At 39.5% G+C, this 22,261-nt stretch overlaps 1 protein-coding gene across 2 annotated transcripts in view; it reads right to left on the bottom strand.

Moving 5' to 3' along the window:
• Positions 1-22,261, bottom strand: part of LOC124798480 (CCR4-NOT transcription complex subunit 10-B) — a 161,524-nt gene that overhangs the window by 91,683 nt on the left and 47,580 nt on the right. For both annotated transcript variants that reach the window (XM_047261916.1, XM_047261917.1), the window contains exons 6-7: positions 22,004-22,155; positions 9,270-9,472 (exon numbers count right to left, since the gene is read on the bottom strand). In XM_047261916.1, the coding sequence (XP_047117872.1) occupies positions 9,270-9,472; positions 22,004-22,155 (355 nt within the window). The remainder of the gene's footprint in view (positions 1-9,269; positions 9,473-22,003; positions 22,156-22,261) is intronic.

Below are 22,261 nucleotides of genomic sequence, written 5' to 3'. Positions count from 1 at the left end.
CGCTCCCTGTATTTTACCCCTGCCACCTTTAGAATTTGAAAGAGATTATTCCAGTCAACATTGACAAAAGCTTTCTCTAAGTCTACAAATGCTAGAAACGTAGGTTTGTCTTTCCTTAATCTTTCTTCTAAGATATGTCGTAAGGTCAGTATTGCCTCACGTGTTCCAACATTTCTACGGATTCCAAACTGATCTTCCCCGAAGTCGGCATCTATCAGTTTTTCCATTGATCTGTAAATAATTCGCGTTAGTATTTTGAAGCTGTGGCTTTTTAAACTGATAGTTCGGTAATTTTCACATCTGTCAACACCTGCTCTCTTTGGGATTGGAATTATTATATTCTTCTTGAAGTCTGAGGGTATTTCGCCAGTCTCGTACATCTTGCTCACCAGATGAAAGAGTTTTGTCAGGACTGGCTCTCCCAAGGCTACCAGTAGTTCTAATGGAATGTTGTCTACTCCCAGTGCCTTGTTTCGACTCAGGTCTTTCAGTGCTCTGTCAAGCTCTTCACGCAGTATCGTATCTCCCATTTCATCCTCATCTACATCCTCTTCCATTTCCATAATATTGTCCTCAAGTACATCACCCTTGTATAGACCCTCTATATACTCCTTCCACCTTTCTGCCTTCCCCTCTTTGCTCAGAACTGGGTTTCCATCTGAGCTCTTGATATTCATAGAAGTGGCTCTCTTTTCTCCAAAGGTCTCTTTAATTTTCCTGTAGGCTGTATCTATCTTACCCCTAGTGATATGCGCCTCTACATCCTTACATTTGTCCTCTAGCCATCCCTGCTTAGCCATTTTGCACTTCCTGTCGATCTCATTTTTGAGACGTTTGTATTCCTTTTTGCATGCTTCATTTACTGCATTTTTGTATTTTCTCCTTTCATGAGTTAAATTCAGTATCTCTTCTGTTACCCAAGGATTTCTACTAGCCCTCGTCTTTTTACCTACGTGATCCTCTGCTGCCTTCACTACTTCATCCCTCAAAGCTACCCATTCTTCTTCTACTGTATTTCTCTCCCCCATTCCTGTCAATTGTTCCCTTATGCTGTCCCTGAAACTCTGTACAACCTCTGGTTTAGTCAGTCTATCCAGGTCCCATCTCCTTAAATTCCCACCTTTTTGCAATTTCTTCAGTTTTAATCTACAGTTCATAACCAATAGATTGTGGTCAGAGTCCACGTCTGCCCCTGGAAATGTCCTACAATTTAAAACCTGGTTCCTAAATCTCTGTCTTACCATTAATTAATCTATCTGATACCTTTTAATATCTCCAGGATTCTTCCATGTATACAACCTTCTTTTATGATTCTTGAACCAAGTGTTAGCTATGATTAAGTTATGCTCTGTGCAAAATTCTACCAGACGGCTTTCGCTTTCATTTCTTAGCCCCAATCCATATTCATCTACTATGTTTCCTTCTCTCCCTTTTCCTACTCTCGAATTCCAGTCACCCATGACTATTAAATTTTCGCTCCCTTCACTACCTGAATAATTTCATTTATCTCATCATACATTCCTTCAATTTCTTCGTCATCTGCAGAGCTAGTTGGCATATAAACTTGTACTACTGTAGTAGGCATGGGCTTTGTGTCTATCTTGGCCACTATAATACATTCACTATGCTGTTTGTAGTAGCTTACCCGCATTCCTATTTTCCTATTCATTATTAAACCTACTCCTGCATTACCCCTATTTGGTTTTGTATTTATAACCCTGTATTCACCTGACCAGAAGTCTTGTTCCTCCTGCCACCGAACTTCACTAATTCCCACTATATCTAACTTTAACCTATCGAGTTCCCTTTTTAAATTTTCTAACCTACCTGCCTGATTAAGGGATCTGACATTCCACACTCCGATCCGTAGAATGCCAGTTTTCTTTCTCCTGATAACAACGTCCTCTTGAGTAGTCCCCGCCCGGAGATCCGAATGGGGGACTATTTTACCTCCGGAATATTTTACCCAAGAGGATGCCATCATCATTTAACCATACAGTAAAGCTGCATGCCCTCGGGAAAAATTACGGCTGTAGTTTCCCCTTGCTTTCAGTCGTTCGCAGTACCACAACAGCAAGGCTGTTTTGGTTAGTGTTACAAGGCCAGATCAGTCAATCATCCACACTGTTGCCCCTGCAACTACTGAAAAGGCTGCTGCCCCTCTTCAGGAACCACACGTTTGTCTGGCCTCTCAACAGATACTCCTCTGTTGTGGTTGCACCTACGGTACGGATATCTGTATCGTTGAGGCATGCAAGCCTCCCCACCAACAGCAAGGGCCATGGTTCATGGACATGTTACATACATATGTAGATATCATACATATTAAAAATTTATATACCCTGTGCTGTCTGAATGTTTGTAGGATGAGTTTGTAAAATTTTAAATAAATTGGTCAAGAACATTTTCAGATTTTTGGTAACAATGTTTCCCATTTATATGTTACATATACAAAAATCATAGACAAGAATGTGTATTTGCATACAGTGTTTTGTCAAAATTTCAAATTTTCACAGCAAATGGTGAAGAGCTTCTGGAGACCTAAGATGCTGAACAAATGAACATTTACATGTTTATTTATGTAGATATAAATGTTCAAAAATCTACCTTCAAAAGTTCTTCATTAATTCCTTTGAAACAATGTTGCACTCAAATAAACACATCTTAAATTTCAGAAAGTTCTTCACAAATTGCTTCAAAATTTGGACACAACATTGCATGCGAATATGAGTGTGATTTATATACCACTGGAGTATATAAGATTTTTATTTTTTATTTTTGTTTATTATGTATATAATAGAATCTTTTTTTATCATGTTGAGCACCAGAGCTGACACTGACAATAATGATTAATAAAAACCACTTCAACTGTATTATTACACATTTATTGTGTTATTACTGGTTTCATTCATTGAACATCTTCAGGTTTCAAAATAAGCTGAAGCCATGACAAAAATGGTATGGTTGTCTGCCTGCCACACATCCCTCATCCAGCTGGCAGAATGTTTCTGATCAGTGGTTGTGAATTTCATCTTTAGCAGTATCTACAGCAACCAGATCATTTATGTCATGACTTTAGCACAACTCGGCAACCTGAAGGTGTTCAATGAACAAAACTCATCATAACACAATAAATGTGTAATAATACAGCTGAGTTGCTTTTTATCAATCATTAACAAAAGTACAACAATTAAAATATTCAATTTTTGACAATATAATGTAATTGGACAAATCAAAAATCTAATCTCTAAGCAGCTGCAGAACATGCACATAAAAGAAGGTTATATCTATGCAAGCTTTTGGAGCCAGTGGCTCCTTATTCCAGCAAAAGGGTTGAGAGGAAGGAAGAGGGATGAAGGAAAAGAACTGGAGAGGTTTAGGGAAAGTCACCCAGCACCGCAGGTCAGGGAGACTTACCAGAAGAGATGAGAAGGAAAGTCTTTCCTTTTCATTCCGTCTGGTAAGTCTACCCTGAGCTGCAGTTCTGTGTGACTTTTCTGAAATCCATCCCCTTTTCCTAAACCACTCCAGTCTTTCTTCCTGCTCCAAAAGCTTGCGTAGATGTAATCTTTCTTTATGTGCATGTTCTCTTGTAGCTTCGTGAGTAGATTTTTTATCTATATAATTACATTACATTGTATGTAATATGTGCGTATATATATTTACAGTATACACCATATGGAGCTCCAGCAGGTATACAAAATCACGTGCATGTTTGAATGTAATGTGTCAAATTTCAAAGCGACTGGTGAAGAGCTTTCAGAGATTTTTGATTTTGTATAAATGAACGTTTACATTTTTATTTATATGGAATATGAAAGAATGAGTGTCAAAAGATACAAACCTTCAAAACAGAAATAGTATTTCAGAGACATGGTTTAATGCTTCTAAACTTTAAAGGCCTCTTTGTAATACTTTTTGACATTACTGTAGGATTGTTTCACCTCGACAAAGGCTTTAACATGAAAGGGTCAACACACTGTCTTGAATGGCCTGAAAAACACAAAGGATTTTGCAACAACTGCTACTTGTTTTTTCAGTGGGCGCCAATATCAATCTCCTAAACACTTCAAAAGCCCTGATTCAACTTTCATCAGATATTTCTTTTGTTTTAGATAGACCTAGGCAGAAACTGGCATCATAAGGATTGTAAATACATTTCGGATTATCTTTTACACCAAACAGCTCCATTTTGTCTTCCAATAAATCATGAAAGCTGTAAATTATGAATCAATTATTTACAACATCTCTTCTAGTTTGCCGTAAGGGCTCTGGCTTGCTCAGTGTCAAATCATTGTGTTTCTTAAAATTTTGGAACCAATCTTCCTTTTGTTACTAGTAAAAGGAGAATGAATGTTGTGTGCAGTCACATACATTTTAGTGTCTTTCACATCTTGAATTGTTAGTTCAAATGCCATTTTGGCAATAGATTTCAGTGAGTTTGTTAGTTCCACTACTTCATCTTCTGGAATAACTGATTTCATTCCCACTGTACTTTGAGGGCCATCCATGGAAACCTGTCTAAAATTGGTCCAAAAGCATAAGAACGTTCAACAGTTTTTCAAAATTTCTCTCTCTGCCATACAAATGTCTAGAAATTTTATTTCTTGCTTGAACAGTGATACATCTGCAAAAAAAATTAGCTATTGAGGGCTGCAATTGAAAATTAAATTAGAAGTTGATAAAACATACAGTGTAACACTATTTTTTGCCTTGTTTTCTACACCAATGCAGCTGTGAACACAATATGGAAATAATTTGATTCAAAATACATATAACTGCTCAAGACCAATGGTTCCAAAAGACAACAAGTTATTTGGCAAAACATCAGATTCCTATGAGGCTGTTTGTTACTTGCCCAAACTTACTTGTCTGAAAATTACCTCAGGATAACTTACGTGGTGTGAATCATGCAAAGAGCTCAGTGACATTCATAAATGTGGCTAGAAACATAACTAAAGTGACTGCCCATGAAAAACAGGAAACTCTAGTTCAAGTCCTTGTCTGTCATAAATTTTCAATTCTCATGACATTCATTTCACTGCAGAATGAGCGTTTGTGAGTAGTTTCCACTTATTTCATTACCTTGAATCATCACTGATTTCACCTCCATTGACTCAGTCAATGTCATTACAATTTTGCCCAATGGCAGGGTGTACACGTGGACAAGAGAAAAACATTCCCGGATTTTCTGGCATAGAATACACTTTTTCTTGGGTGAAAACACACATACCCCTGGTGAAAGCTCATTTTTTTCTTTGTGAAATGACAATATACTTTCCCTCAGAGCAGTAAGATGTATCAATCATTCAAATGGTGAAGGTTTTATATATCAGCATACAACTTCTCGACATTGAAACAAAACCCAGCAAAAAACCACGTGTTTTGAAATGATCTTTGATGTGCGACAACTTTTACAATACATATTTTTGTATTATGCAAGTATAAACATGAATTCTACCAAATACAGCATGGTAGTTTCTGAATCACTGAAATTGAGACTGCAACACACGACACATGATGTAGTCAGCCAATAACAACATCATTGTAAGTAGTGGAAACACACAAAAAGGAAATGTTAATGTTTAAATTAATATACATACAGTATAACTACAAGAAAAGCTAAGCTGCCACACGTAATATTGGTCGTCAAAAAATTTTTGTAATTTTTTCTGAGGATGTGGTTAGGCAGGATCCTAAGCATACAGCTTAAATTGCAGCAGCTGACTATTTATGACAAGCACAATTATGTATTTCACTGCTGTGCAACTAACATTTCATGGGTTACCTGGCTGAATGGGAACTCTGACTTTTCCATAAAAAAGTCAATTATGTATGAAACTGCTGAAGAACTTACTTCACTTTTTTTCTTTTTGCCATCATTACTGCATAATTTGAAATCTACGAAAGAACTAAAATAAATACGAAAAACGAATCCTGAACCTAGTCTTTTTTAGTATGTGTTACACTTTAATCTAAATCAAACACCAGTAAAATTTTAAATAATGACATAAATGGCTGATCTTCTGGGCAAAATTTTTTCTAAGTGGCTGGTTCTCAAAGCATTAAGTTTTGAATGAGAGTCTAACACTCCTTGATTCAAGAAATTCATCACACATCCTCATATGTAACATTCATCTAGTACATAAGGAAATTTACTTAGAAACTAATGCTATGCAAACAATCATTCACAATATTTTCCAGTGACCTGTTAAGAAATGGAAACAGTTGTGACATCTGGCTCATAGAGAGTAGTTTGTTGTTATGAAGTATTACATAATCTTCATCCTAAAGTCTTTGACACATTTTGCTGTCGGCAGATGCTTGTACATGCACTGTGTTTTGTTGTTGTATATGGCACATTTATTTGCATAAGTTTTATTTTGGTGTTATTCTCTTGTTTATGTTTTACTGCTGCAGTAGTATTGTGCAGTAGCGGGCTTAAGTAAAATTCTTTGTTTGTGTATCAATTCAAAATTTAACTGAAAATTAAAACAATGAAAAATTCCCAGAATTCGGAGTAATTTACAGATTTTTCTGAGAATTCTTTAGGTTGAAAAAATTCCTGGGTTTTACCCAGATTCCTCAGTTGTCCTGCAGTGTATACACCCTGAATAGGAAAATATCAGTATATCTAGATGACAATAGGATCAGATGAGAACAGGCTCACATGAAGGTAGTCACAGGCAAGGATAGGCCCATACCTGGCAAAGGTAGGCCTAAACAGTAATAGCACCAGCTCAGACCACAGAAGGCCTAGGTCAGATGAGGATGAGCCTGGACTAGGATGGTCTCAGAATAGATTACGACTGACAGTGTAGTGATCTGTGATTCTGAAGGTGCCAGCAGATTATGACATGTGAATCTTCATCTTCTCAAGCCTTTTTACTAGTTCCATACAATTGTGGGAATTCAGCTATAACCAAACTTTGTTTGCTGCTACAATTTTTGTTGTTAACCATTCAGCCACCTTCAGAGTGAGTTGGAAAGACTGATGGTAAAGCCCTCCCATCTGTCTTATATACTGATATATAAAATGGACAAGAATGCTTTAGCTTTGCTGTCTGTCTTTCACACTTGCTCCACAAATGACTGAGTCGCTTACAGCCGAAACATTAGTAGGTGACAAATGTTGGCTATGACTGAATTCCTGAAATTTTATGGATCAGATTAGGAAAATGCACTAAACTTGTTGTCTGAATAATTTTCTGTTGACAATATTAGGAAAAGGATAGGTTTCTAGTCACTGCAAAGATGTCCCGATGAGTTACAGACAGGCATTATGAAAATACTGTTACACATTTTAGGTTTTCGCCAAAGCCTTCTTCAGCAGAGAAAAAACACACAAACTGACACAAGCAAGCGACCTCATGCACACATGACCACTACCACTGGCAGCTCTCTGGTTGAGTTGAAGCATTCTTGAGCTATCTGTCTAGAAGCTATATCTTCCAGATCTAAATGTCTACTATTTTTTTCACATCACTGAAATGCTTAGCATACCAACACATGGTCTCCAACCATGAAATCCATCATGATAAAATAGGCTGAAGAGGTAATGCAAATTTTTGGAGCCATTCCTCTGAAAATTGAAACTCTAGCATGTGCTTTAATGAAACTTTTATTGACGTTGGAAACAAGACGGTCAACTTTCAGACATTGTGATCTCACCATTTCGGTTACGTGGTGTAGCCTGTGGGCTAAATACGTCAAGTGTACTATAGTTGGTTTTGTGGCGGCATTCGTAGCGACAAACAATTCGCTGTAGAAACGGCTTACGAAGTCACCGCCACACTTTTAATAGCGGGCCGACCTGTCCGCTGGAACAGTGAACAGAAAGATGAAAACCCAAACACTCTGATTAAATAAAAGTCGGTACTTATCTTTAATAACGAAGATACAGAAACACAGTAGTGAACTCCGTGTCTACAGAAATCTGTCTAGTTCGAGTCGGAGCGGCTAGGTCAGCGTCGGCTGACGACAAACAACAACTCTGCTGCGATGAACACACAACTGACCAGCAAGTACACAATTCGGTGGCGAGTATACAACTGAGCGGTGAATACAGAACTGTCCTAGCGCTCGCGACTCCAGCGCTTAAGAAGCCAGAAGCCAGCGGTGGCGCGCGCAGACTTGCGGCGATTTGCTGTCTCGCTGGCGCTGCTTATGCGGACGTCGTCCGGACTTTGATGCTGCCAACCTTTTGGCAGCGGGCTCGGGTGGCATTACTGGCTAGGATATAACAGTTGGAGTCACGAATGATGGCGGTTGAGTTTAGGCTTGTTCTGCACAGCTATGTCATGGATTCTCTGATAGCCAATGAGCATGCAGTAGTGTTCTGAGCACTCTGCTCTGAATTCCATAGGTAATGCGAGTTTTAAACGTGATTGTAGGAAGTTGTATAGTGAATTTCTATTTCATTTGTTGGAAACTGTCATTGCTGATGGTGGTGGTAAGTGATAAATTCTGCATAAGCAAGTGAGAGAGATAATTTTTAACATCAATCAAACACTTACACTAATTTACCTCATGGTAATTAGCTTCTCACCAAGAGAAGTATCAGGTCAAAAATTAGTGCCCTTCTTTGTCAGAGTAGCTGATACTAGTTGCTCCCAAAAGTAGAAACTGTCTGGACTCATTCTGTAGAATTTGTGGAACTTGTGTTCATGAAACTTCCTGGCAGATTAAAACTGTGTGCCCGACCAAGACTCGAACTCGGGACCTTTGCCTTTCGCGGGCAAGTGCTCTTGGAGTTCGAGTCTCGGTCGGGCACACAGTTTTAATCTGCCAGGAAGTTTCATATCAGCGCACACTCTGCTGCAGAGTGAAAATCTCATTCTGGAAACTTGTGTTCATGCTGGGAGAGCTAATGAGAAACTGCAGCTGAACTATGTTTGATGTTTATAGCATTGTGTGCACAAATTTGGTACATCCTTTTCTTCTTCAGTTTTTGAGCATTAAATAATGAGAAGCCACAATAATGCCCCCCTCAGAATATCCCATGAATGCAACTGAAACCTAAATGTAATTCATGCTGTCTTATTGCTAGTTGAATGGCAAGTCGCAACACATATTGCATCACATCGCACAGTGTATCATTTCTGTGGGAACACGAGTGTTATACAACATTTATTGCAACATGTCATATTGTATATAGTATCATCTCAGTGTGAACCACACACAAGTGTGTTTATATGTAATCAGCTTCTCATAATGAAACTCTAACATGTTTGTATGTGAAAAAATTTGTGATATACAAAAAAACTCACAGATTTATGTGCCATAATACAGCACTCAGCAAGACGCAGCCATAGCCTTGGGTTCATATGATACACTTGGACTGCATCAATGAGGCAATCAAATGCCTGAACAGCTTTTCCTGCATGCAGAAGACAAATGCCCAGATTGTACTTCAGTTCATAGAAACGAGATGAGCCCAGTGTAAACAGAGGCCTGCCAGAATATGGTTCCACTGCAAAAAGAGACAGGTATGAACTATGACAATATTAAACCATCAACACTCAATTCAAAATGAACAATGAGGAGGAATTTTACAGCTTCAAAACAAAGAAAATATTCTGATTCAGTTTCTAGCTTTTTTCCTTGGATACGATAGTATTAAGAGGGATTCATCTATGGTCAAATGCCAATGCAAACTCTCTAAGACTACTTACCTCATTAAAATAGTATATTTTGCGCACAAGTAACAGAAACTCTATACATGATGGATGTATCTCCACATCTACTGCTTTCAAAATTTAAACCTAAAGATATAAAAAATGAAAAGGAACTATTTCTTTCATTCAAGCTACCTGAAGGTACCTTGGAATAAGTAGCCTACATTAAATTTTCATAGATCCCTGTTGTTAATTATTTTGAGTACAACTCTACAGTAATGACACAACTAAATATTTTATTGTGGCTTCTGAAATTTTCCCGGCGTATTTCTTCTTCCAGCAATTTTCGGGTCTGCAGCCTGATCTCATCAACATTCTGCCACGATATTTCGGCGCAGAGATGTCTGGCCATCCTCAGGTGAGTAGACGAAGTGCTGAAGAGACCTGATACAGTCATGGTATTTATAGCGAATTCCTAGCAGGCGAATCGTACTGGCAGTTAACAGCACGTACGTTAGGAGGTGACATGCACGAGGCAGCCAAGTTGTGTGTGCTGCCCTCAGTGGTGAAGTAAGAGCATGTCGATTACATTGTGACCACATCATTTTAACAATAGGATTCCAATTTTTATTCAGTTGTAAGCCGTTGTCACGATTCATTAAATTATCAGTAAGATGTATTTCCACGGATTCTTTAGTTACAGAGTCCCAGAAGCTGGAAATTGGTGCTAAAATTTTGGTGTTGTTGTATTCCATTGAATGTCCAATGGAAATGCAATGTTCTGCCACTGCTGATTTTAAAGGTTGCAGCAGACGAGTGTGTTGGATTGGGTTGGGTTGTTTGGGGAAGGAGACCAGACAGCGAGGCCATTGGTCTCATTGGATTAGGGAAGGACGGGGAAGGAAGTCGGCCGTGCCCTTTCAAAGGAACCATCCCAGCATTTGCCTGGAGCGATTTAGGGAAATCACGGAAAACCTAAATCAGGATGGCCAGACACGGGATTGAACCGTTGTCCTCCCGAATGTGAGTCCAGTGCAGATGGGTGTGTGTTTCATGTTCTACACAGCGTTCGTAGACTGTTTGTGTCGTCTGACCTATATATGCAGAGCCACAGTCACAGGGAATTTTATAAACACCCGCAATTGTAAATTGTCTTTAACAGATCCAACTAAGGTCCTGCTCTTTGTTGGTGGATGGAAGATGACATTAATATTATTCTTCCCAAGCAATCTGCCTCCTATTTTAGAAGACATGTTCCTGGAATATGGAAGGAATGCGGTTGATTTATAGTCATCATCAGTCTCCTCAGAGCGTTGCTTCTTGTTATTATAATTGTGCATGGCCTTCCGTATTTGATGCGAAATATAGCCATTCTCTTTAAAAACCTCCTCCAGACACATTAACTCTTCATGAAGGCTATCAGCATCCGAAATTACATGCACCCTATGAATTAAAGTACTGAGAACACTGGTGGTTTGTGCAGGATGATGGCCCTGTGAGTGTGGCTCTGCATATATAGGAAAGACGACACAAACAGTCCATGAACACTGTGTAGGACACTAAAGACACATGCGTCTGCGATAACCTTTAAAATCAGCAATGGCAGAACATTGCATTTCCATGGGACATTCAATGGAATACACCAACATCAAAATTTTAGCACCGGTTTCCAGCTTCTGGGACTCTGTAACTAAAGAATCCGTGGAAATACGTCTTGCTGATAATTTAATGAATCGTGACAATGGCTTCTAAATTGATAAAAATTGGAATCCTATTATTAAAGTGATGCAGTCATAACGTAATTGACATGCTCTGTCGATACTTACAAGGGAGCCTCACCATCGCACCCCCTCAGATTTAGTTATAAGTTGGCACAGTGGACAGGCCTTGAAAAACTGAACACAGATCAATCGAGAAAAGAGGAAGAAGTTGTGTGGAACTATGAAAAAATAAGCAAAATATACAAACTTAGTAGTCCATATGCAAGATAGGCAACATCAAGGAGAGTCTGAGCCCACGAGCGTGGTTAGCGTGAGCAGCTGCAGAACGAGAGGTCCTTGGTTCAAATCTTCCCTCAAGTGAAAAGTTTACCCCCTTTATTTTTGCAATGTTATGATCTGTCCGTTCGTTCATTGACGTCTCTGTTCACTGTAATAAGGTTAGCGTCTATGTTTTGCGACAGCACTGCAAACGTGTGCGATTAGTAGACGAAAGGACGTGCCTCTCCAATGGGAACCAAAACATTTGATAGCAAGGTCATAGGTCAACCGATTGCTCCACACGAAAACACGGCTGATATTTTCTATACGACACTGGTGACGGCATGTGCGTCACAAGACAGGAATATGTTGTCAACCCACCTAACTTGTACACTTGGCAAATGGGTAAAAGGATTCTTCTACCTTGACCAACATAGGTTTTCTTGTGGATGTGATAATCACTCCCAAAAAAGTGATGAAAACATAAGAGTTTGTCACATAAACTAAAAATAAAAAATTAAACTTTTCAGTCGAGGGAAGACTTGAACCAAGGACCTCTCGTTCCGCAGCTGCTCACGCTAACCACGGGACCACGGCGCCCGTGAGCTCACATTCTCCTTGATGTTGTCTATGTTGCTCATGAACTACTCTGTTTGTATATTTTGTTTATTTTTTCATACTTCCACACAACTTCTTCCTGTTTTCTCGATTGATCTGTGTTCAATTTTCAAAGGCCTATCCACTGTGCCAACTTATAACTAAATCCGAGGGGGGTGCGATGGGGAGGTTCCCTTGTTAGTGAATAGTTTGTTCTTACTTCACCACTGAGGGCAGCACACACAACTTGGCTGCCTAGGGCATGTCACCTCCTAACGCATGCACTGTAAATTGCCAGTACGATCTGGATGCGTGGAATTCACTATAAATACCATGACTGCATCAGGTCTGTTCAGTACTTCGTCTACTCACCTGAGGATGGCCGGACGTCTCTGGGCCGAAATATTGTCGCAGAATGTTGATGGGATCCAACTGCAGACCCGAAAATTACTGGAAGAAAAAAAAATTATTATCTGAAAACATTAGCCAGAGGCTGAGTAAATATCCAATTGCTGAATCTCTTCAGAGAAGCTCACCTGGTTGTCAAACTTTTAACTTTGTGAAAACTTTGCTAGCCTGTGGAAAAAAATCCTTTGATGAGCTAAAATGCGCGCGCACGCGCGCTCACACACACACACACACACACACACACACACACACACACACCACCACCACCACCACCACCACCACAACTGGCACCAGCAGCAGCAGCAGGTGTGTGGGCTGGGAATTAGGAATGCAGGAGGGAGAGGTAAGTGCACAGTCTAGGAGTGCAACTCGCCATCCCTCACTCCCGAAATCCTCCAGGCCTCAGTCCCAGTTAACCCACTGTTCCCAAAGTGTCTACCCAACAGTTTCCCCTTCCTCTGTTTTGCCATGCATCCCATTCCATCCTTCACATCACCTTCATTGTCCACTGCACCTCACTGACTCTGGTGTCTGTGAGTCACCTGAATAGCCCATGCACATGTCACTCCTCCCTCATGCATTGCTAGCCTACATTACATGCCTGCTGCCTCTCTGGTTAATCTGCTATTATGATGAAGAATAAACAAAATATAGCTTTTGGATACAGATGCGCAAACGGTATTCCCCCCCCCCCCCCCCCCCCCAAACTAGTAAGCTTTTCATTCTCTTTAGCGTGCACCTGTCAACGACTAAACACATCTCCTATCAGCTTAGTTTTCCATGCATCTCAATATTTATGATGTCATATATCCTGAACAATTTGTTGTACAATGACATATTTTTGCAGGTTCATTCAGTGGTATATGTGAATATTGTCTGTAAAATATATTGTAGATATAGCTATTAGTAAGGAAGTAATAAATTTAAATTTCATGCCTGATGCTACTTATTTTTATGTTACAAAAATAAGTAGCAAGATTTTTAAAATTTTTTTCACCTTCTTAACACTATTATATCTGTAACACCCACAATCTATTCTTATGTACTACACATAGGCAAGTCTTAATAGTTCAGGTGATAACAGCAATTCCTCAGCAGATCACTAGCCGTGAGTTTCTCTCATCTTCCATAGTGCCCGCCTTAGTTCAATTTCCTCAATCACCCCAGTACCCAGATGGCAGCCAGCAACACACTGGACTGGACACTTTGTAGCTTGTGTTCTCAGCCATTTACACATAGGTGTGTCAGGTTCCAGTAAATTTGACCTTCAGCTATAATCTTCTTTATTTTGTTTATTGATGACCCCAAAACGTGTTTAAAATAATTTTATTAAGCAATGTAGGAAAAGACAGATTGCTAATTACAGATGTCAATTTAAGTTGCAGACAGACCAGCTAGCATTCTGAGCTGCTGAAGCTGGTGGTCACGTGTGCATCAGATGTGCTAGCTTCTGTAAATGAATGGTGTCTATTTCTCTTTTTGTTGTTCTGACAAAGGCTGTGGCCAAAAGCTTATGTGTAAGTGTCTTAACTGTTCCTGTCTGCAATTCAAAGTGCCATCCTTATGGTAAGGAGTAATTTATCTTTTCCTACATTGTTAATATTCCAACCTGCAGTTTCCATTGTTAAATAATTTTATTCAGTATATTCTTATACATTAATTTTATTAGCTTTCATCATTAACTTTATTTATTCATTTCCGTCAGCCATTGCAGGACCCAATATTTGCCTGAGTAACATTTATGGGGAACATCATCTGTTGCTTGACATAAGCCCACAGGAACATATTTCATTTGATCAAGTGACAGACAGTTCATCATGATTCTAAAACAGGTCAGTCTTGTTTTTGCCCATTGCTCCATATTACACGAGACTGTCCCCATCTCTTTTTTTTATTTTAGTTACCACTTCCCTGTTTTTAGTAAAGGATTAGTTCCTGAAACTTAATTTCATTCCTTCACTTTTACAGCCTGAACATTCATCATTGATGATTGTTTTACCCATTGAAGAAGGCTGAGAACATTGGCTAGCCCTGCAATCTGTTACTCTGTGGCATTTTGTAATAGCTCTTCATACCACATGACATAGCATTGTAAGTAAATCATCTTTTAGTATGAAACTGCAATTCTTATTCATTATAAATGAATGGACCCATTCATTGTGGGGCATATGAAATCCACACCTAATTTACTAATATGCATAATATTTTCTTCCTTATTTCAGTCTATTCACTCAGTACTTTGAAAATATCTCAGATAACTTAATTTCCCCATTGTCAGAGTATTAATTTATAAAAATTTCTGTACAGATACGCACCAGAAGATGCAACTTAATAGTTGTGAAACCATTAGAGTCTCTAATCAACTACAATAAAAACATCTATTGCCGACTATTGGACTTTTCATTCAGTTTTCTAATGCAGCACCTACAGGGTGTGTCAAAAATGACCGGTATATTTGAAACGGCAATAAAAACTAAATGAGCAGCGATAGAAATACACCGTTTGTTGCAATATGCTTGGGACAACAGTACATTTTCAGGCAGACAAACTTTCGAAATTACAGTAGTTACAATTTTCAACAACAGATGGCGCTGCAAGTGATGTGAAAGATATAGAAGATTTTGTGGCGGCGTTCATAGCGACAAACAATTCGCTGTAGAAACGGCTTACGAAGTCACCGCCACACTTTTAATAGCGGGCCGACCGGTCCGCTGGAACAGTGAACAGAAGATGAAAACCCAAACGCTCTGATTAAATAAAAGTCGGTACCTATCTTTATTAACGAAGATACAGAAACACAGTAGTGAACTCCGTGTCTACAGAGATCTGTCTAGTTCGAGTCGGAGCGGCTAGGTCAGTGTCGGCTGACGACAAACAACAACTCTGCTGCGATGAACACACAACTGACTAGCAAGTACACAGTTCGGTGGTGAGTATACAACTGAGCGGCGAATACAGAACTGTCCTAGCGCTCGCGACTCCAGCGCTTAAGAAGGTAGAAGCCAGCGGTGGCGCGCGCAGACTTGCGGCGATTTGCTGTCTCGCTGGCGCTGCTTATGCGGACAGCGTCCGGACTTTGATGCTGCCAACCTTTTGGCAGCGGGCTCGGGTGGCATTACTGGCTAGGATATAACAGAAGACAACGCAGTCTGTGGGTGCGCCATTCTGTATGTCATCTTTCTGCTGTAAGCGTGTGCTGTTCACAACGTGCAAGTGTGCTGTAGACAACATGGTTTATTCCTTAGAACAGAAGATTTTTCTGGTGTTGGAATTCCACCGCCTAGAACACAGTGTTGTTGCAACAAGATGAAGTTTTCAACGGAGGTTTAATGTAACCAAGGGACCGAAAAGCGATACAATAAAGGATCTGTTTGAAAAATTTCAACGGACTGGGAACGTGACGGATGAACGTGCTGGAAAGGTAGGGCGACCGCATACGGCAACCACACAGGGCAACGCGCAGCTAGTGCAGCAGGTGATCCAACAGCGGCCTCGGGTTTCCGTTCGCCGTGTTGCAGCTGCGGTCCAAATGATGCCAACGTCCATGTATCGTCTCATGCGCCAGAGTTTACACCTCTATCCACACAAAATTCAAACGCGGCAACCCCTCAGCGCCGCTACCATTGCTGCACGAGAGACATTCGCTAACGATATAGTGCACAGGATTGATGACGGCGATATGCATGTGGGCAGCATTTGGTTTACTGACGAAGCTTATTTTTACCTGGACGGCTTCGTCAATAAACAGAACTGGCGCATATGGGGAACTGAAAAGCCCCATGTTGCAGTCCCATCATCCCTGCATCCTCAAAAAGTACTGGTCTGGGCCGCCATTTCTTCCAAAGGAATCATTGGCCCATTTTTCTGATCCGAAACGATTACTGCATCACGCTATCTGGACATTCTTCGTGAATTTGTGGCGGTACAAACTGCCTTAGACGACACTACGAACACCTCGTGGTTTATGCAAGATGGTGCCCGGCCACATCGCACGGCCGACGTCTTTAATTTCCTGAATGAATATTTCGATGATCGTGTGATTGCTTTGGGCTATCCGAAACATACAGGAGGCGGCGTGGATTGGCCTCCCTATTCGCCAGACATGAACCCCTGTGACTTCTTTCTGTGGGGACACTTGAAAGACCAGGTGTACCGCCGGAATCCAGAAACAATTGAACAGCTGAAGCAGTACATCTCATCTGCATGTGAAGCCATTCCGCCAGACACGTTGTCAAAGGTTTCGGGTAATTTCATTCAGAGACTATGCCATATTATTGCTACGTATGGTGGATATGTGGAAAATATCGTACTATAGAGTTTCCCAGACCGCAGCGCCATCTGTTGTTGAAAATTGTAACTACTGTAATTTCGAAAGTTTGTCTGCCTGAAAATGTACTGTTGTCCCAAGCATATTGCAACAAACGGTGTATTTCTATCGCTGATCGTTTAGTTTTTATTGCCGTTTCAAATATACCGGTCATTTTTGAAACACCCTGTATATGTAAACACCTATGTTACATTATATGAATGGTCAATCAGTTAGGTACATCATTTTAAAATTATCAAAGCAATGTGTTCATTGCCAGATTCACTATGTTCATAAATAAAAATGCAGACATTAAGAATAAAGATGTAGAATGTTAATAAAATTTGTTTTATTTAAAGAGTTCTCACATAAAAAATTTAGGGTGATTACTTTTCAGCACACCATCATGCATGCTAATGTGAGATGCAGAATTTATGACTACCGGTACATCACATAACGAGTGTTGAGCATAACAAACATCAAGCCCTGCAGTAGGCTGGAGGCACCACAAAAGTGCTAATGTGAACAAAGAGGAATTAAAAATATGTCATACAGTGAGATCAAATGTTTCCTAAAATCATCATAATGCTACATCTTTTCTCATAAAGAGTAAGAGTGCAGTTTTTTGATAAGATATGGAAACATTACAATCAATTTAGAAAGACAATTGCCATTAATTACATCCTGCTTATAACTAAAGGGAAAGGGAATCATATGACTGTCTATTGAAATAAAAATGAAGATACATAACAATAGCATGTGAAGCTAAAATATAAAAAAATCAGTATAAAGATACTGTATCTAACATAAATGTGTAATATCTAGCACAGTAGTGGATGGGAGCCTGGTATACATGCTAGCGTGAGATGACAAAACTGGCAAATAAGCCATACTACTAGCACGAAGCACGGCAAAAATCAAGCCTTGTAGTAGGTTGGAAGCAATAAAGCAGGTACCAATATGAATAAACACCTAGAATATCCAAAAATAAGTGTCCAACAATAATATAACATTAACATTTCACACAGTAGTGGGCTGGAACCAATGTGCATATCCTGTCAGAAAAATCTAATATGAATTACGCACAACAATTACCAATGTAAAATGTTGGATACATAAGGTCACGTCTCAATGAGGAACTTGAAACTTTCAGCACAGGACAGGAGCATATAGAGCAGGGCCGGCCAAACGCTGCACAGTGTGCAGACATGCAGAAGTGCTGCACATGTGCACACGTGTGCGACAGCAACATCTGTTATTAGACATGTGTCCTAAATGAACGGCGTCGGCTCCTCTTCCCTGTTTATGTGGTACAAGCAAGAGCGCAACATACCCAGTCTCGTTTACCCCTGGTGACCGTAACCTTAACAGAGAAGAACTGAGAAATGGCAGGTACTGTGAAAAAGCAAAGGACGGCAGATCTATGCTCTCAGTCGTTTCAATCAAGCACCAGTGATGAAAATCTCCCGCAATTACTTGCGTTTGTTAATGAGCCGTGCTTTTGTGCCCGATATTAACTATATCATTTCGCATGACCAGTGATAAACGTTTTTGGATTTATTCCTTTCATAATTAAAAATTAGTGTTTACTAACTGTGCATTATTGCCTCATTCTGCTCCATGTTACATTATTATCAGGAAAATTGGTCATTAAACCGATTGTTGTATAGATACATTTAGGGTTTTTTTTTTTAAATGTGTGAAGGGCTACACTCAGCTGAAGTCGATAAAACATAACATTCATCTAATTGTCGGTTATTACACAGATTTCAGACGGAACTGATGAAAGATATAGCAATAATGGTATTGAAATAGCAGGTGATCATCGAGAGGTCTGCGGTTGTCATTCTGTTCAGAGGTCAGCGAGACAGAAATTATGTGGGTGTAATTGCATTGGTTTAATGTTATTTGAAATCATGACTAAGGTTCGTTGGATGTCGCTAAGTGCACTTCTTCCTAAATACTAGATCAAAAACATTATGCGTATTTACGTGCCGTCAGTCAAGCTGCCTTAATAAAAACTCACGGTTGTTAACTGTATTACTTGTCTTACTGGGTTAAAATGTTAACATAAAAGTAGACGCCTCAAGGAGTAGACTGTGACAGTATTTTAATTGTTTAATATGCGAAATACCTTCCCATGGTTGGCTTGCAAGCTGTGGAAAGAGCACTAAAATGCGCCAGTACAGAGTATCTCAGCAAGTGGATAAAGCGACATCTGTGCGTAGAAACATGCACTACATGAACACTGACGGCTGCGGCGTGCACGCTGTGACTCGGAAGTTGCACATGTGCAGGAGCACCGCATGCGTGCAGAATTTCTGGCCGGCCCTGACATAGAGGAACTATTGCTCAAGTTTAAGAGAATAGTTGGCCATACACTGGATAGATATGTACAGAGTAGAACAGTTTCTAATGGCAGGGATTCTCCATCATATACAGTCACTGTAAAAAAAAATTCAAAGAAACAGAGAATACTGCATAATAGGTGTAAAACAAATCAGAAGGCTACAGATAGTGGGGTGCAGAATGACATGTGTTTGGTTGTCAAGAGAGCATGAGTGAAGCCTTCAATAATTATGCTATCAAAATACTGTCAAATGAGCTTCCAAAAAACACAAAAGAAATTCTTGTTGTGTGTAAAGGCTGTTAGTGGCACCAAAGTTAGTGTCCAGTCACTTGTGAATGGGACATGAACTGAAATTGAGGGTAGAAAGCAAAAGCTGAAATATTAATCCTGTTTTCAAATGTTCCTTTACGAAGAATAAACCCAGGAGAACTGACCCAATTTAACCCTCACACCACTGAAAAGATGAGTGAAATAGCGTTAGTGTCAGGGGTGTTGACAAACTGCTGGAATCATTAAAATTAAATAAAGTTCCAGGGTCTGATGGATTCCCTATCAGATGCTATACTGAATTTGCATCTGAGTTAGCCTCTCTTCTAACTATAATCTGTCACAGATTCCCCAAACCAAAAACCGTGCCCATTAGTTGGAAGAAGGGTCAGGTCACACCCATTTACAGGAAGAGTAGTAGAAGTTATCCATAAAATCTACTATCCAGTATTCTTGGCATTGATTTGTTGTTGAATCTTGGAACATATTCTGGGCTCAAACATAATGAAATACCTCAAACAGAATGACCTCTTACATCCCAATCAGCACAGATTCTGAACACATCGATCATGCAAAACCCGACTCGCACTATTCTCATAGGACATATTAAAAGCTCTGGACAATGCAATCAGGTAGATACAGCATTTCTTGATTTTCGAAAAGCATTTGGCTGAGTACCACATCCACTTATTGTCAAAAGTATGATCATATGGTGTATAAAGAGAAATTTGTGACTGGAATGAGGACTTTTTGGCAGGGAAGACACAGCATATTATCTTGGACAGAGTGTCATCATCAGGTGTAGAAGTAACTTCGGGTGTGTTCCCAGAGAAGTATGTTGGGACCCCTGCTGTTCATGTTGTATATTAATGACCTTGAGGATAATATTAATAGTAACTTTGGATAACTTCAGACTTTTTGCAGATCATACAGTTATCTATAACAAACTATAGTCTGAAAGAAGCTGCATAAATATTCATTGAGATCTTGATCAGATCTCAGAGTGGCGCTAAGAAATGTAAAACTGTGCACTCCACAAAATGAAAAAAAAAAAAAATTAAGTATCCTATGACTATAACACCAATGGTCACAGCTCAAAAAGGTCAACTCATACAAATCCATGGGTGTAACACTTTGTAGGGATATGAATTGGAATGATCACATACACTCAGTCGAGGGAAAAGCAGGTGGCAGACTCCATTTACTGGCTGGATACTGGGGAAATGTGGTCATTCTACAAAGGAGATTTCCTTACAAATCACTTGTGTGACCCACTCTATAATATTGTTCAAGGGTGTGGGACCCATACCAAATAGGACTAACGGGGGATACTGAATATATACAGAGAAGGGCAACACGAATGGTCACAGGTTTGTTTGATCTGTGGGGAAGTATCACAGAGATGCTGAAGAAGCTGAACTGGCAGACTCTTGACTATAGACAGAAACTATCCCAAGAAAGTCTAGTTATAACCTACTTATAAAGTTCATACATTTATACAATATTGTCTATGGAGTGTAGCAATATGGTGCAATATTTAGGTTAAAAATCAATGGTTGAGAGTGCAATAATATTTGTTTATTTACCAGCTTCAGCTTATGTTAAAGAATTTTTGGCCCCCTGTGGTTGGTGCTGGTGGTCCCTCGGTTTTCTCCTGATACCACGATCGTACACTGTGTACAACCATGGTATCACGAGAAAACTGAGGAGCTGCCAGCTCCAGCCATTGGTTGCCAAAAATTCTGAAGATGCAATAATATTTGTTTATTTACCAGCTTCAGCTTACATTAAAGAATTTTTGGCCTCCTGTGGCTGGTGCTGGTGGCCCCTCGGTTTTCTCCTGATACCACGATCGTACACTGTGTACAACCATGGTATCACGAGAAAACTGAGGAGCTGCCAGCTCCAGCCATAGGTTGCCAAAAATTCTGAAGATGGCTTCAACATGACCTGAAAGTGTTGCGATCTCAACTGTTGATTTTTAACCTAATTATGAAGTTTTAAGGACCAGCTTTAAATGATGACTTTAGGAATATACTACACCACCAACATAAATCACTCACATACAGATTGTGAGGATAAGATTAGACTAATTACAGCATGCAAAGAGGCATTTAAGCAATCATTCTTCCCACACTCCATACACGAATGGAATGGGAAGAAATCCTAGTAACTGGCATGACGAGAGTACCCTCTGCCATGCACTTATCTTGATTTGCAGAGTATAGAGTATAGATGTAGATGTAAAAGTGAAAAATATGAACAAATGGTAATTACCACTGTGTCATATAACAAGTATTATACATTCACCAATCACGAGTATGAGTAACACACACATCTTTCTTCATAAAAAGAAGAGCACAATATTCACACGAATTAACTCAGTTTTGTTACTATTAGTAATACTCAGTAATCAGAACAACGAATAAGGATAAACAAAGATCAAATTTAAATTGAAAATACAGAATGCAGTACAAACCAGGTTCTGGTTTCGACAGGCTATTCAAGGCATTTTCATTTTCCTGGAAAGCTTTCTGCATGTAAAAGCAGGCAAGATTTGGTTTGCCCATATAATGATGAATGCATCCATTGTTGTTATAAAACAACACTGAAGTAGATTCACCACAATCCCTGCAACAAAAATTTTATTTTGTGAAGCTCGTTAATTGAAGTATACTCAAACAGTAATTTCAGGCAAAACAAGTTGTCAATACAACTATTTGATAGGATTTATACC

The sequence above is a fragment of the Schistocerca piceifrons genome, chromosome 5 (genome assembly GCF_021461385.2).
Source record: "Schistocerca piceifrons isolate TAMUIC-IGC-003096 chromosome 5, iqSchPice1.1, whole genome shotgun sequence".
Classification (NCBI taxonomy): domain Eukaryota; kingdom Metazoa; phylum Arthropoda; class Insecta; order Orthoptera; family Acrididae; genus Schistocerca; species Schistocerca piceifrons.
Note: the sequence above shows the minus strand (reverse complement) of the source record. Positions and strands in the feature narration are given on the sequence as shown.